The 16,855-nt window shown below is 32.9% G+C and overlaps 1 protein-coding gene and 1 pseudogene across 2 annotated transcripts; both read right to left on the bottom strand.

Annotated features, from left to right (window-relative positions):
- Positions 1-4,187: 4,187 nt before the first annotated feature.
- On the bottom strand, positions 4,188-16,018 carry LOC122254742 (uncharacterized). Of its 2 annotated transcripts, XM_086537082.1 has the most exons (7): positions 15,959-16,018; positions 10,227-10,251; positions 8,879-8,974; positions 8,451-8,597; positions 8,054-8,190; positions 7,281-7,325; positions 4,188-6,415 (listed from the first exon to the last, which is right to left on the bottom strand). In XM_086537082.1, exons 3-7 carry the CDS (start codon positions 8,926-8,928, stop codon positions 6,249-6,251), a joined length of 546 nt encoding a protein of 181 aa, XP_086393208.1. In that variant the 5' UTR covers positions 8,929-8,974; positions 10,227-10,251; positions 15,959-16,018; the 3' UTR covers positions 4,188-6,248. The 2 variants fall into 2 exon arrangements, with proteins under 2 accessions (XP_086393208.1, XP_042874517.2); XM_043018583.2 differs by lacking the exon at positions 15,959-16,018 and having other exon boundaries at positions 10,227-10,260.
- Positions 10,346-12,920, bottom strand: LOC147471791 (uncharacterized; annotated as a pseudogene).
- Positions 16,019-16,855: the final 837 nt, after the last annotated feature.

Raw genomic sequence — 16,855 nt, 5'->3', positions numbered from 1 at the left:
TGGATGATGTGCTATCATGTCATTAGAATATTTCACTATGCCTCTCAACATCCCTTATAATCAACTGGTGAAAAATGCTCTGAGAGGTACAGTGGACAACGAACCAGGAGAGATCTCGCATGTGGAGGTTACCTATACTTGTTATCTTCATGCAGGAGCAGCATTAGGCAAATAATTGCCCTATTGCAAATGGGTTAATGTATCTGTTGTGAATCCAATTACATGAATATTGCCAGTTTACCTCAGATCCTACTATATTGCATAAAACAATAACAATAGAAGGGTAACTTCTGTGATATCATCAACTACCAGATCTTTTATCTTTATTATCTTAAACTGAGCAGAGGAATTCTGAGTTGGAGCAAGGCAAATTACTCATTTTCTAACAGGAAGTGGAGTAAAGGAGTTAGTTACTTTGAACAGAAGGACTTTGCGCCAATTAAATTTGCTGCTGAATAAGAGAGTAGTTTTAGGCAAAGGTGATATTTACATTCAACTTCAAGGCTGTGCAAACAGGGAAATAATTTTATGAGCCTCTTTTTAATGTCTGGGTTAAAGAAGTTCTTGTTTTTAACTGATAGAAACACAAATTGCCCTGTATTACCTGTTAACAATGGGTGAGGTGTTTTTTCGTCATACATGACACAGGAGCTCTTCCCTGACGGTTGGTGTCATGACGTTCGAGGATTTTGGATCACTATGTTATTTTATTGTGCTATGAGTAACGAGTAAGTGATGTTGACAATTGCAGTCATAATTATTATAACTGCTGTAATATTAAGCAAAATGGGTTTCAACTCAAATCCAAAACCTAGATGGCACCACTTTCTTCTAGCACCAGCAGGAGAGAGAGCCTTGAATGGCACCCATCTAGCAAGCACTATCTCTATAGAGCGATGGCGCATAGCAAGTTGCAGACCTCTTGCTCTAAAGCACCGCAGATGGAAGGTGTGTAGACAGAACAAGAGGAGGAAGGTGACTCACACCATGCCCAATGCCCTGTGCCAGTATGGATGCCTTTTATTGTGGCACTCACAGTCATAAGCACAAGATTCCTTCCTCTTCCTTACCTCTTCATGTTATCTTCATTTTGCATGGTTATAAGTAAAATATGCTTTTTCTGAAATAACTGCAACAAACTCTTATCCCAATGTGTTGTGAATCATCAACAGTACATAATAATGCCACTTCTCCCTATAAAAAGGAGAAAGTTAAACGTCTCTCCAAACGAACATAAATTAATCAAGCTCCAACCACATAGTTCATCCCCTTGTTCGTACCCTCCTCCTCTTCCTACCCCCTCTCCATATTTCCCTCCCTTCCTCCCCCTCCTCGTTTATCTTCCCTCTTCCCTCGTTTTATCATGCAGTTTTAAGGCGTAAATAAAATAGTGTAGTAGTGGTATTCTATATTTCTATTATAGCCGCATCCTTGAATTATTTTGTGAACAAAACACACTGAATTTACTCATCTGGCGTATAAAAGCATAGATTTTTAGTAAAAAGAATAGAGTTTACATAAAAAACATATTTTTTTTATAAAAAGCATATTCTTTTAAAATGGCCTATGAAAAGCATATTCTTTAAAATGAAATATGCTAAAAGAATATGCTTTATGCCAAAAGCATAATGTCACAGCCCTAGTTATAAGTTTCTTGTTCGTTTGTGACAGCACACAAATATGAAAAAATAAAGTTCTTTTTGCCCTCGCCTGACAGCAATACTTCTATCACATTGATTATAAAGAAAAAAATGACTTGATATAGACCCTGAACTACAATTTTAGTCAACTGCAGAATTGATAGAGCCTGTGATATGACAGATAAGTCAAAACAAAACACAAAAATGGCTCTAGCTCTACAATGAGTGACTAAAGGGGAGTGGGAAAAATCAAGGTATGTTGCTGAAGCTGCCTGGGTAAGCAAATCTATCCCGGGTAAGCAACGGGTTAACTACCACCAGCATTCTTACCCAGAGATCTCAAGCACCATTATGGACTCCCTTGATGCACCACATTCTGTGCCATTTTTTATTTGGCAAAGGTCCCAATTGAGCTATATATGAAATATTATGGCCAAAGAAGATAATTTCAGGAAAGAATACTTCATGAAAGCCATGAAGTAAAGCAGTCAACAATGTAAATAATGTCAGATGATAAAGTAGAACTTGAAATAGAAAAGTATCAAGATTAAAAAGTTGAGGGATGTGTGACTGCTGAAGGTATTTTCTGAAAAGGACAAATCCTGGACCTATGAGATTTGAATAAAAGACACAATTATAAATTAATGGGTAGAGACAGAAAAAATAAACTGCAAATCAGGAAAAAAAATAAATAAATAAACAAAGCTCCCATCAGGTTGACCTCAATATGCTGTATGGTGAGCATTAATCTATTGTGGATGGGATAGATTTGCTTGCCCAATCTCCAGGAGGAATTTCATTTCAGAGTGAGGCAGCTTCATGCAACATACCTTGACTTCCCACTCTTTTTCAGTCACTCATTGTAAAACTAGAGCCATTTTTGTGTGTTCTGTTGTATTGAGAGACATATGTGTTATATGACAGGCTCTATCAATCAATGCTGCAGTTGACTAAAATTGTAGTATAGGGTCCATATCAGCTCATTATTTTCTTTATACTCATTGTGATAGAAATATTGCTGTTTTATGAGAGGACAAAAAACTACTTTATTTTTTTGTATTCATGTACTCTCATGAATGATTACAAAACATATAACCTTCCACAATGAACATAACATGAAGAGGTAGGGAAGAGGAAGGAATCTTGTGCTTATGACTGTGAGTGCCACAGTAAAAGGTATCCCTCTTGGCACAGGGGTACATTGTAGACCTGGGCATGGTTAGAGTCACCTTCCTCTTCTCATTCTGCCTGCACATCCTTCATTGGCTGTACTTTTGAGCAAGAAGTTGGCAGTTTGTGTACCATCACTCTATAAAGATAGTGCTTGCTAGAGACTATGAATGGGTGCCATTCAAGGCTCTCTCTCCTGCTGGTGCTAGAAGAAAGTGGTGCCAACCAGGTTTTGGATGTTAGATGAAACTTATTTTGCCTAATATTACTGAAATTATAGTAACTACGGCTGCAATTGTTATTATCACTCACTCATTACTCACAGCACAATAAAATCACATAGTGATCCAATATCCCCGAACATCACATGCATCATGATGTCCATCGTCAGACCAAAGCTCCTGCATCATTTATGTTATTACACCCGTCCACAATGGGTTAAGTTTAATTCTTGTGCATAAAATTATATTTAAGCATACCTGGCTGTAGTACTTGGTCATTGGATGTGCTGAGCAACTGTTGCACAATGTGAAGTCAGCTCAGTAGAGATCTGATTAGTTTCTTACCTAATTACGAAAACCTTTGCACCAGACCTCGTGGGCAGAAAAAGAACATTTTCCATCTGTTTAATGCATTACAATATTTTCTGTATATATATATTTCCTAAATATTTTTAATTTTATTGTATGTATTTATCTTTCACATCATAAAACAAAAGAAGTCTGTAAGTGTTGAAGGAAAGGAAATGTTACAATGTTACTGATGTGTACCATGTAGTTTGGTCTAAAATTATTGCATCTGTACTGAATATACACAGATTTTTTTCTTGTTATTATTCCCAAAACAATACAGTATAACAACTATATAGCAAGTATTTACCTTGTACTGTGTATATTACAAGTAATATAAAACGTGGATATAGTCTGTTGGGGGCCTATTTCCTCTGTAATACCAAAGACTAACATAGAAAGAACTATGTGAATAAAAACTTGAAAAAAAACTAATCAAACAAAATGTTGGAAACCCAAATGGGATCATGAGAGAAGAAACTGGCAAATTTGCAATATGCTGGAAACCTGAAGCATTATCTCCCACTTTTCCTAGGTGGAAGGAAATCTCATTTAATTAAACACTTCAAGTAGACCTCTACAAGATAAAGATGCTTGCTCCACATGTGCCAAAGGGCCATTCTCTCCATGAACATGAGAAAGTGTACAAAAATAAAAAGGTTATGGGGCTTGGTGTACAGTCACACAAATACAGTATGAATTTGGTAAGTACTCTATATGCTTTGCAAACCATTCTATACATATCATGACGGGGGTAAAATTTCTCATGTTATTCCTAAGGAAGGGATATTGAAGTCAAAATGTCATGAAAGTTTTCAACATTTAATCAAATTTAATTACTTAAAATGACTAGTCTATATAACTACTATAAATTTGAATCACCTGACTAGATTTGGTTTGACTATAGCCATTTATAACAATAATACACTTTGTATATGCAGTAAAAAAATATTACTGATCCATCTTTCAGGCACATTGAAAGAATCACAGTTAAGTCACAAAAAGAACTTAAAATAAGTCAATATAAACATACAATCACACATTATATGTGAAAATATGCCATCAGGTCTCAGAACAGATGACTTAAAACCTAATGTGAAAGGCACTGTAACAAAGCATCTCTCTTCTGAACAAATGAGGATATACAAAGACAGAGTAAAAAAATTGATATGCATCCAACAAAAACTGTTACTACACAGAGAAAGTTTTTCCATTATTTTCACAAAAAAACTTTACAAATATATTGTTTTGACAATTCTCTGACAAAGCTCTCTTGCTAAATCCTATCAGACTATTGCCAATGGTTTGGTGCTCTGAATTTTAATACTGCATTTAAGCTAATTTAGAATGCAACATTCTCTTGGTTTGCTTTAGAACCTGAGAGTTATTTGGAAGGAATCATTTACCGTTGTTTTGTGACAGGAAGAAAGATAATTTTTTCATGGCCTCCTACTTTTGCATCAAATTGCGCAATAAGCAAATGATTGTTAAGCAAAAACCTCTTAACCCTTTCCCGATGGGGCATGCGCTAAGCGAAAACCCCTACGCCGGGCCATTGCAATATTGCATTGGAAACGTCACACTGGCATGACGCCCTGGCATCGGGAATTTAGATGTGTCACACGAGTGTGACGCACCGTCATCATAGGGTTAATGAGTTTATGAAATGATCAATATTAAAAAAAAAATACAGTGAATATTTTGAAAATACAAACATACACACAAATATTTTCATAATAGGTTATGTGTAACATCCGAAAAGAAGTTACATGAAGTAGAAAAACATTTTTTGTTCCTAATCCTGGGAAATTCTTTAGTTTGTTGTGGGGATCTCAGAAGTTGGTATCAGGTTTGGTTTGAGAAAATATAATAGTGTATGATCCAGTGTACGTTCTGGACATGAAAATGGGTTTTATCTGATTTTGTCTCATCAATTTTAGATTTTTATCGGATCTTAGGCAGAAAGAGTAATTGTTCATAACTGTAGCATACATTAGTTGTTAGAGAAATAGCCAAGACACTTTGTGAGGGACACATTTGGATATATCCTTCAGATGTGTATCTTGATTTTATCTGTTCAAGGTTGAATGATTATGGCTTTAAGAAGCCATTGCCAGTGAGGAAGAAAGATATTTCTATGATATGAAGCATACATCTGTTGTTAGCTAGAAAGATAATAAGGGTTACGAATGTGTCCATCGATTGTGCATATTTTGTAGACAGTTTAAAGGATGGCTGTTAGGCATAGTTTAGCAATGGAAAGAGCACATCTACAAAGACAAGGTCTTTGTATAAAGCCATGTCGAAAGATAAAGGGGAGAATTCTTGTGACTATGGCATAAAATTCACAATAAGTAGTAAATCTACTTGCTTATGACTTCCTAAAATAAAGCACAGTAAAATACACAGTATTCCCATTACCTACTCTACTTATGACATTATGATAAATATGAAACAAGAGTCATAGCAGCATCAGTTCCTGAGATAATCCAATACCTATGATGCAAGCATTTATTTAGCTTTATCATTGATTAATGAATCAATTAAAGCATTTCTAACTACTGTTGCAAAGCCTTACCAATGACAAAGCAATTGACAGGGTGTTGAGAGGTAAGCACTTGCAATTAAGGGCATGAAGCTGATGCCTTTGAGACATGCAATTGATTCCTACTTGTGAAACAGATAATAACATGGCAGGTACTGGGACAAAGGAGTTTTTCTCTGACATGTATTCTTTATGCCTAGTGATAAATAAATACTAGTATATATTTCTTACTCCAAGGAATAAAAACATAAATGCGGTCTTGTACATCAAACTCTAGTGAGTAACATCTGATAGTCATTGGATCTCGAGTCTACGATCCTTCATTTACATCTTTAGCGCCCACTGCCCACCTTGTTCCACATCAAGGTCAATTTTTGTTGATTTTTTTCTCTTCCCACTTTCTTCTGGGCCTTGTGCTTCTTTGCTGTGTGATGCTTTGACTTTCTGTGCCTCTCTGTCCATCTTTATCACATCATTGTAAGAGGGGGGATCTGTAGAATGGGAAAAGCAAATTTATTTAAAAGCAGCACAAAACCTGCAATGGACAGATATCAATACTTTTTTGAAGGTTGAGTGTTAATCATGGCTGTCTATGGATGATTTGGGTTTTAGACAAAATTTATCAAGGAACAATTGATAGTAAGGGAGAGTTAGGTGAAAAGCATGTACATATTGAGTTACTAACTTCTAAATTTAACCCAATGCCGCCGGCCGCCGGCCACAGACGGCGATTATATAATATGATAGCACGGGTGCCGTCATACGCCGTCAATGATATAATTGATTTAGGCCTAAGCGTTCGAGAGCCCCGGCATTGACGCCATAAAAGACGAAACGGCCCGGCGGGAATGGGTTAATGAAAACTATATTTTTCACACATATTTGAACAAAGACTGCAGGAATACAGATACCCTGAAAACAATGGATGAAATCACAAAACTAGCAAACTAGCTGTCTAATTATAATGAGCTGCTTCTTAATCTACACAGTGATTTAATAAATAACCTGTCAACAGACCTGTCATAATGAATAATTGTTTTTATTATCAAATTATTGTCTTTTGTCAGGTTAATAATGTCATTAACACAACCAAAATATCAAAATCATTAGTATCATTAGTATTACAATTTTCATAATTGTCACCATCATAGTTAATATGAAATCAATATTACTATCACCATCATCATCTTTCTTTCTTTCTAAAATGTTGCTACCATCAATAATGACCATATATACCATCAGTATTACTGTTCTATTACATATATAATCTGTAGTATCAATCTGATCACAGAATCCATTTGCTATGCTTGTAGAATAAATACAAAAGACAGAAAGAGAAGAAACTATTACACTTACTGTCTGTATGAATGACTGAGATACCAGATGGCAGAGGTGGGGGACCTGGAATGCACAGAAAACAATTTGTATTTTGCTAAATGAAGTTGATAATTGCAGTCCTTTGTCATAAGTCATGCAAAAATAGGGTAAAAATGCTATGCAGTGCTCTGGTATTGTTGGACTGCTGGCAATCTTGATGATCCAGGGTCAATCCCACACCGTTAATGGAAGGTGCCATTTCTTGCATATAGGGTAATTTAGAATCACAATAAACAGACAACCACAATTTGACTTGAAATCACAAGAGCCAGCCACCATACCCTAAATTCTTATCATTATTATTGTTACCATTATTATTATAATACTTTGATTATCTACTTACGACAATTAGTGCAGCAATATTTTTGTAACAGAATTACTCTAATTACTTTGTTAATCAAACAATCTGGCATATTGAAGGGACAGAGGAAGAAGGAACAAGAAGGGAAGCAATTAAAAAAAGGAAGCAAAACAATAATGAATAAAATCATACACAAATAAGTTCTGTAGTACACTAATATCTGTTAATAGAAGAAGAAAATATAATGAAAAAGGAAATTAATAATAATAATGATAACAATAAAAAACAATAAAAAAAAAATAATGAATTTAAGAAATCACACAAGCCTTAATTCAGCTAGTGTTCTATTCACCAGATGTAAATATTCACACAGATAATCATCTTCATATGAAAATGAATACAGGAATATATAGCAATAACTCACCATACCTATACATACATCAGGACTGACCTGTTTTTGTAAGAGCATCGTACGGAGGTGGAGCATCCCAGGCGGTTTCCCGTGGGTGTTCTGCAACCTCTTCTCTTGGGGGAGGAGCTGGGGCTTCATCTCTCATGTGTGGATGCAGTGTCCCATTGTACTTGTATCTTAAAAAGAAGAAGAGATAAAGTAAGACACATTACCAAATAAAACATGCAGTTCATATTGGATATAATTATCTTTTTCCTAAGTTAGAAATGTATGTTCAAATGTACAAGTGCATGTATATATATACACATAAATAAATATGTAAAATACCTACCTCTCCCCAACCACACACACATTTACTTATACAGACACGCATATATTGATAACCAAACATAGCTAACTTCTTAAATTATTGATACATGTCAACATTGCTACTTACTTTCTGCAGATCTTAGCGATCTGGTGATGCCAAAAGATGAATATAATTACTGCACCTATTATCCCAAATACTGTTGGCCAGACTGGGAAGTTCGGAGAATCACAATCACACGATCCATATCCAGAGGTGGTTTCACTCTTACACTGACTGGAAGTTCAAAGTCAGGTTAGAATTTTCATTGTAAATAGGAATGAATATATATTCAATACAATAACCTTTTAGATTAAACAGGAAAAAAAGAAAGAAAGAAAAAAAAAAGGAAGCATTTGTGATTAAGTATCAATGCGAATAATCCATCCTTAAAGAATATTCTGCTTTTGAATCACTTTGCCTTCATTACTTCCTCATTTTCTTTATTGATGTCACCTGAAAGTTCATTTACAGTAATACTTACAAAGCAATAATACTTACAAAACAGTAATACTTACTCTTCACACAGACATGCTCCAGTGTTTGTACAATCAAAATCTTTCTCCATATTCTGCTGCTATAGTTACTGTTCGTCCTCAGCTTCTATCCAGAACCTGTCCAACAAAGGAAATGAATTACTACAATCATATTTTTAATTGTTTCACATGGATGAAGCTAACATTAATAGATGGAATTGCATCCTCCAATGCTGAATTTTCAATTGTTAAAAGTAAAAAATGAGCTGGAATACTGAAGGAAGGCAAAGGGAATGTTTTTAACCCTTATGCTTGGAATTCATCTTTTTGAATGGTTGTTATTGTTGTTGTTATTCACCAACAAATAGATCAATAATGTTGGACGAGCACCTTAGTAAATGTCTCTAGCATCAACTGATAGCTTTATGGTAAACACTTCTGGAACAATAATAATTTCAATATACGACAGCCTCAACTTACACTAACATAATTGCCAATATAATATGTATCTTCTATTTTCCAATGTCTTATGCTACTTCTAATGCAGTCTTCTGTTACAGATATGAGGAAATATTTTTGATTTCTTTTGAATGTTTCTGATGTCTTTTTCCTTAAAAAAAAAAAGAAAAAAAAAAAAGGGTTCCAACAAATATCAGATACATATAAAAAAAAAACTTTGTAAAACATTTCCTCATGTCCCTAACCTAATGAAACTAAACTACAGCAAAAAAAAAAAAAAAAAAAAAAAAAAAAAAAAAAAAAAAAAACTAGATGAAAGGGCCCATCTGATTGGTTGGAGATGATGCCACTGTTATCATGGCCACCTCAGCACTGTCCTGTATTTTGTCTTCAATCGGTTCAAACCTCATCTCTCACTTAGTGTGAATTTATGAGTAAAGGTTAACAGAAGAAAAGTCTAAGACATCCAGGAAACATATTACCACATCCTATAGGTGAAGTGCATTAAAAGTTACATATACTAACATTGGTTAAATGGCTTTGCATGGCACTCTTGCAACACAACAAAACTATTGTGATTTTCCCTGGATGGATTTCTTAAACACAGACAAGAAAGAAACACAAATAAACAAGCTGAGAGAAGTCTACCCTGTGATACTATGATGAAATTAAAAATGAACTAATGATATAAGTGTTTTAGCATGACACTTATGAAGGATACAGTTTGGTTTTATTCATGATCATGTATAAGAACATGATCGTTTAGGTATTCTTTTATTTTATTTTGTGACAAAGCGTAGTAATGTCATCATTTACTATATTCGTTCGTAATAATTGGTTACATATGTTACACTTTTTATGATTTAGGGGTGATTATTCCTACACTCAATAAACTTAAAGTTATCATAGGCCCTGAGATCATAGAACTCACGCTAAATTTGAGAATTCTGGAGTTTCTTCTTCTTCTTTCTTCTTTTATAGGGTTTTAGACTTTTGATGTCTATATTCCCTGGATCAGCTTTCCTTGGGAGTTTCTTGATTTCTTGTTGCTTATATGATGTCTATCAGTTTTGATCTTTGTAAAAAGATCTTCATGTGTCTTAGAATGTAGTACTTCTTAGCTGGTGGGTGATGAGCTCCTGTAATTAATAAGGATATGTCAGGATTATTTATTTTGATTATTTTTAATGCATCAAGCAGTTTCAGTCTGTATGAGTTGAATCTTGGACATTGGAGTGTTAGATGTTCTATGTTTTCATTTTCTTGGTGGCACCATCTGCATGTAGGATCTGTTTCCATTTTGAGTCTGTGCAAATGTTGTTTAAGTCTTGTGTGTTTGGTTAGGATTCTTGATAGACATACATCCAGTTTCCTGTTTTTGGTTCTAGACCATGGTTGTGGGCTGTTGTTTTTGATGAAATAGTTTTTTTCGGATAGGGCTTGTTTTAATTGTTCTTCCCATTTGTTTTGATTTTTTTGTTTTATTTCTTTTATTATATTATTTTTGTCTTTGGATATGATCGTGAGTTCATTTATTTGGTGGGCCTTTTTGGCTGCTAGATCTGCTATTTCATTACCTTTTATGTTTTTGTGAGCTGGTATCCATTGTATTTTTGTGTTTAAGTTTTGGTCTTCGTTTAGTGTGTGTAATGTTTGTTGTATTTCGTATATGATTTGTTTGTAGTTTTTTATTTTATGATTTGTTATGCTCTGCATTGCTGATTTCGAGTCTGAGAAAATTACTGCGTTTTTTAATTTGTTATTTTGTATATATTTCAAAGCTTGTTTTATTGCGTACAGTTCTGCCTCTATGCTTTGAATGTTTTTGGTAGTCTCCAGATTGTTGTTATATTTTTTTTTTGTATATATATAGCTGCTGATGTAGAGCTAGGTTCTTTTATTTGGAGCCATCTGTGAATATTTTTTGATAATTTATATATTTTGTGTTTTCCATTTCTCTAAATTGAGCTAAAATTATTTGTTGAGGGAGATCTTTAGTGAAATTCTTAATAAATTGAATTTCTATATGTTTAGAAATGTCGTTCCATGGTGGAACGGGAGAGACGTTTGGTATACTGCTTACTTTTTATGTTATGTTTTATTTCTATGCAAGTTTTTATTGTTCTGTGTACTAGCATTCCTCTTATCTTTAATGGGGTTATATTTTTCTATGTCTATTTTTGTTAATCTTTTTATGGGCATATTATCAGGTTTTTCTAGTATCTTTATCATCTGTCTGCATTCTAATTCTTTTATTCTTATTGATATGGGAGGTTTGTTTGTTAATGCTTGGAGGGCTATTACTGGAGTGGACTTAAAGCATCCTGTTGCCATCTCATAGCTGTGTTTTGTATGGTCTCCAATTTTTTCATATCCTGTATTTTGGCTGTTCCGTAGATTGTTATTCCGTATTCTATTTTAGGTCTGATGTAAATTTCATAAAATTTCATTAATGATTCTCTATTGGCTCCCCATTTATGTGATGATAATTTTTTCATTATGTCTAATCTGTTTTGTAATTGTATTTTTAAGTTATTTATGTGATTTCTCCATTTTAATTTTGGGGCATCAAGTTTTATTCCTAATATATCGTGGTTAGTTACAAACTGTAGTTCTTGGTTATCTATTTTAATGTTTGGAATGTGATCTATTTTTTTATTTGTAAAACACATTATCTTGCTTTTCGTAAAGTTTATTTTCATTTGCCAAGTGGTAGCCCATTCTTTTATCTTTTTTAGTCCAGTTTCTAGTTTATTTTTTGCTTCTATTAAATTTTTTTCGTGTGTTAATATTGTTATATCATCTGCATAAATTATTTTGGTTATCTCTTTTGAGATTTTCAGATCTGTCATCATGATGTTAAATAGAGTTGGGCTTAAAGGTGAGCCTTGTGGGACTCCGTTTAAGATTTTACCCTTATTTGAATTTTGGTTTCCTATTTTAATTATGTAAGTTCTTTCATTTAGGAAATTGTGTATCCATTTTAGTATTGTTCCTCTTATTCCTAGTTTTGCCATTTTTATTATTATAGCATCATGGTTTACCATGTCGAATGCTTTTTCAAGGTCTATACATGCTACTAGCATGTACTTGTTTTCTTTGAATGCTTTATTTATTTGTATGTCTAATATGTGTAAGGCATCTATGGTGTTTCTATTTGGTCTGAATCCTGTCAGGTCTATGTCTAGTAAATTGTTTGTTTCTAACCACCAGTTTAATCTTCTTGTGATAATCCCTTCAAATATTTTGCCAATACAGGATATTCTGCTTATGAACCTGTAGGAGTTAGGTTCTTCTGGTTTTTTATTTGGTTTTAGTATTGGGTTTACTATTGAGCTTTTACTTTGTTTTGGGTATGTCCCTTCGATCCAATGTTGATTTATTAGCTTTAGTATGGTTTCCATGATATTGTATGGTGCATTTTTATATAGTTCGTAAGGAACTTTGTCTGGCCCATATGCTTTGTTATTTTTTGTGTTATTTATTATTGTTATTAATTCTGTGATCGTTATTTTGTTATTTAAGCCTTTTGTATCTGGAAGGTCTAGTAATTTTTTTCTTTCTTTTTCAGTTAGGAGTTTTTTTGGATTATTGTTAACCAGTTTTTGATATTCTTTGCTGAATATCTCAGTCTTTTTAATTGATCTGAAATGGGTTTGATTATTGATTATTATTGGGTAGTCCATTTTTGATGTTCTGCCATTCATTTTTTTAATGAAATTCCATATTGTTTTCGGAGGGTTGTAAAGCTAAGTGAGGTACAAATTTTTCCCAGGATTCTTTTTTTTCTTTATCTATGATTTGTTTAGCTTTTGCTAATAGTGTCTTGTATTCAATTTGATTTTCCTTATTTGGTTCTTCTTCCATTTGTTATATGCTTTGTTTCTTTTTTTTATAATTTCTTTACATTTGTTATTCCACCATGGTTTATTTGGTTTATCTATTCTATTTTCATTATTGAATTTGAAATAAGTTTGTCCTGTAGTTTCTTAAAAGGTCTGTTAGTTCTTCTATAGACTTTATAGTTGTTACATCTTTAGCTTTTAGATCTTTTTTATAATCTTTCCATCTTTATTCATTAAATATCCATTTCTTTTCTTTCTTTTGGTTTGTAATAGGTTTTTATGTTATCTTTTATTATGATTGGTAGGTGATCACTGGTTAAATTTGGGCCTGAATTTATTTCTAGATGACTTAGGTTTGCGTCCCTATTACTAGGTCTATTGTAGTTTCCTTTCCATTTCTTGGATCTATTTTAGTTGTTTGGCCTGGTGGGGTTAATAGTATTAAGTTTTTTTGATTTATTAACTCAAAAATATTTTTTCCTGTTCTGTTTGCTAATTTTAAATCTATCCTCGGGTTCCAGTGGGGGTGATGACTGTTTGAAATCGCCTATTATTAGTTTTGGGTTTCCCAATTGTTTCTATGTAATATTCTAGTTCTGTTGTTTCAATATTGTTGCATGGATTGTATGTTAAAAGTATGTATAACCATTTATCTTTGTAATTTATTTTTAATGCGAGTGTTTCTATTTTTTCTTTATGTCTATCTATTAAATCTAATTTTTTGAACTGCAAGTTTCTTTTTATACATAATGCTAGACCTCCTCCCACTTGGTTTGTTCTGTCTTTTCTAATTATTTCATAATTATTGATGTTGAACGTATCTTTGTTTTTTTAGCCATGTTTCTGATATTCCTATTAGGTCAGGTTGTTCTTTATAAATCAAGTAGTTTAATTCTGTTTTTTTGTTTATTATTGATCTTGGCATTCCAGTGTATTATTTTATTCATAGATATATTTTATAATTGTTTTTATAATTGGGGTCAAATCATTTATTGCGTCTGTTATGATTTCAATTATTGAGCTGTTAGTCTTAATATTGTTTACTATCTTTTTTATTGTATTGAAAACTTCTTTAATTGTATTTATCCAAGAAAATTCTTCCTCTTTTTTTTCTTCTTCTTCTTGTATTATTGGTTTTCTTATTGGAGTTTGGTAGTGACCACATTACAGGTGATTCGTCTAATTGAAATTAGGTTTTTTCTTGTGTTTTTTTGGGGTTTGATTCTGACCTATTGGTTTGATTTGATTTTTTTTTGGAGAATATTCTGGTTCTTTTTGATTGTTATGCTGTTTTTTTTTTTGCTTTTTAGGAGTTCTTTGTCCTAATGTTAGGCTATCCACTTTGTTTGTTTTAGTGTTTGTGCATATTGTTAGGGTGTGTGTGGTATCTGTTGGGTGTTGGGTGGTTGTTAGAGGTGTGTTGTCTGTTGGATGTTGGGTGTTTATTAGGGGTGTATTGTCTGTTGGGTATTGACTTTTTGTTTGTGGTGTGTTGTCTGTTGTTTGTTTGTTTGTGTGTTGTTCATGTTTGGGATGTGTTTGGTGGGTGTTTTTTGTTGGTTGTGTATTTGTTTTGTTCTGTTGTTGGTCTTTTGTGAATGAAGACAAGTTTTGGTTTGAGTTGGCATTGTCTTGTTTTTGTATTGGTTTTAGTTCTTGTAGTTGTTTTTTGATGTTGTAGTTGTTAGGTGTTGTGTTTTGTGTGTTTAAACCGTTGTGCCTTTAAGTGGATTTTGCATGAGTTTGTGTTTGGTGAGTGTTCCTCTTGGCAGTAAAAACAAAAAGGTTGGTTTGTACATTCTTTGAAGTTGTGATTGAACTGACTACATTTGCTGCATCTTTTTTTGTTTTTGCAAGTTATGATCCCATGACCGTATCTTAGACAATTATAACATTTTTGAATGGGGAAAGTATATTGATAGATTTGATATGAGGTATGCCCTATAGCTATTCTTTCAGGCAGTGATCCTTTGAAAGTTATTCTTAAGGATCTAGTGGGGATCCACTTGGTTTCACTTTCTTTGTCTTTGTTGGGTTTTTTTATTCTGATTATCTCTACTATTTCTGAGTTTGTGCCCTGTAGTATTCTGGTCTTATTTTTTATCATCTCTGGATCTATGTCTACTTCAATTGGAAATATTGTTCCATAATTGCAATCTGAATTTCTGCTTGATGCTGGTTGTTTGCATTTTATATCCCATTCTCCCAGTTTAGTTATTTCACTTAACTGGTTGATTTTATTTATATCATTTACTTCAAATCTAATTGCTCTTCCTCTCCTAGTACTCTTAGAGTATTTTCAATGATATATTTTTGAAATATTGACTCATTTAGTGCATTTTTCAATTTGATTGTATTTTTAAAATTTGCTGATTTTTACTCATCTTTTAAGCTTATGAGAACTACATTTTTAATTTTTTTTTCTTGCCTGTTTACTGTGTCTTCTTCTTCCATGGTTTGTTGTTTTTGTAATTTTCCTGGGGTGTGGTTGGTGTTCTTCGGTGTTGGCTTCCCGGGGTTTTGCGGTTTTTTTTGCGGCCGGTGTTGCCGGTGTTGTCGTTTCTTGGTTGTTTGGGAATTGGGGTTTGGTTTTTCTCTCCTTCGCTGTCGCTATCACTATTTCTTCGTCTTCTGTTGCTTTGAGGATCTATTATCATGTCCTTCACTATTCCAGGTTTCTCTCCTGGGTTTGGATTGAGTTTGTTGTCCATTTACTATCTTAAGTTCACTTCACAAGCACTAGTGTTTACTCTATGAAGGTTCGTTCGAAAGTTCTCCCAACACATCGCTCACTATTACGTAATTCATTCTGGAGTTTGGTTTTGTTGACATATATCGTTTATAATCGGGCCCGCTTTACTTCGAGTGTAAACAAAACGGATTAACAAAGTAAAAAATTATTATCAAAACTGATCTTAACTAAACTGTAAGATTTACATGGATGTATTTTGTAGCATATACATGATTAAAAAGAGATTACCATTTGTATTTTAATATACAGAATTTTATACATCCAATCTCTCGAATGGCAGGACCTGTGTTCCTTGCCAAATTCAATGAAAAAGGCCATTCAGTCTTTAAATATCAATGAATATGTGCCAAGAAAGGATAGATTGGCAAAATATATGAAAGCACATGATCTCCCCATGCAGCTTATGCAATTGGGGAGGGTCAATATGTGAGGGTAGTAGAGGTGTTGGGCTAACAATTTCTGCGCAAGAAAAGAAATGTATATATATATATATATATATATATATATATATATATATATATATATATATTATACATATATGTATATATATATATATATGTACATATATATAGATATGTATATATATACACATATCTATCTGTCTATATTTCTATCTATCTATCTATCTATGTATATATATATATATATATATATATATATATATATATATTTAAAGTATATATATATATACATATGTAATATGTATATATGTATATATATATAAACATTATATATATATATATATATATATATATAGATATATTGATTAATATATTATATATATATATATATATATATATATATAGTATGTATTGTACACCCCCCCCCCCCCCCCCCACACAACACACAGTCATATGTATAAATATATGTATCATATATATATATATGGTATATATATATATATATATATATATATATATATATATATATATAAATAAACATATACATATATATGCACACACA

This window comes from Penaeus japonicus, unplaced genomic scaffold (assembly GCF_977035675.1).
Source record: "Penaeus japonicus unplaced genomic scaffold, GWHDUDI00000001_assembly GWHDUDI00000005, whole genome shotgun sequence".
Lineage (NCBI taxonomy): Eukaryota > Metazoa > Arthropoda > Malacostraca > Decapoda > Penaeidae > Penaeus > Penaeus japonicus.
This window is presented reverse-complemented; position numbering and strand designations above follow the sequence as displayed.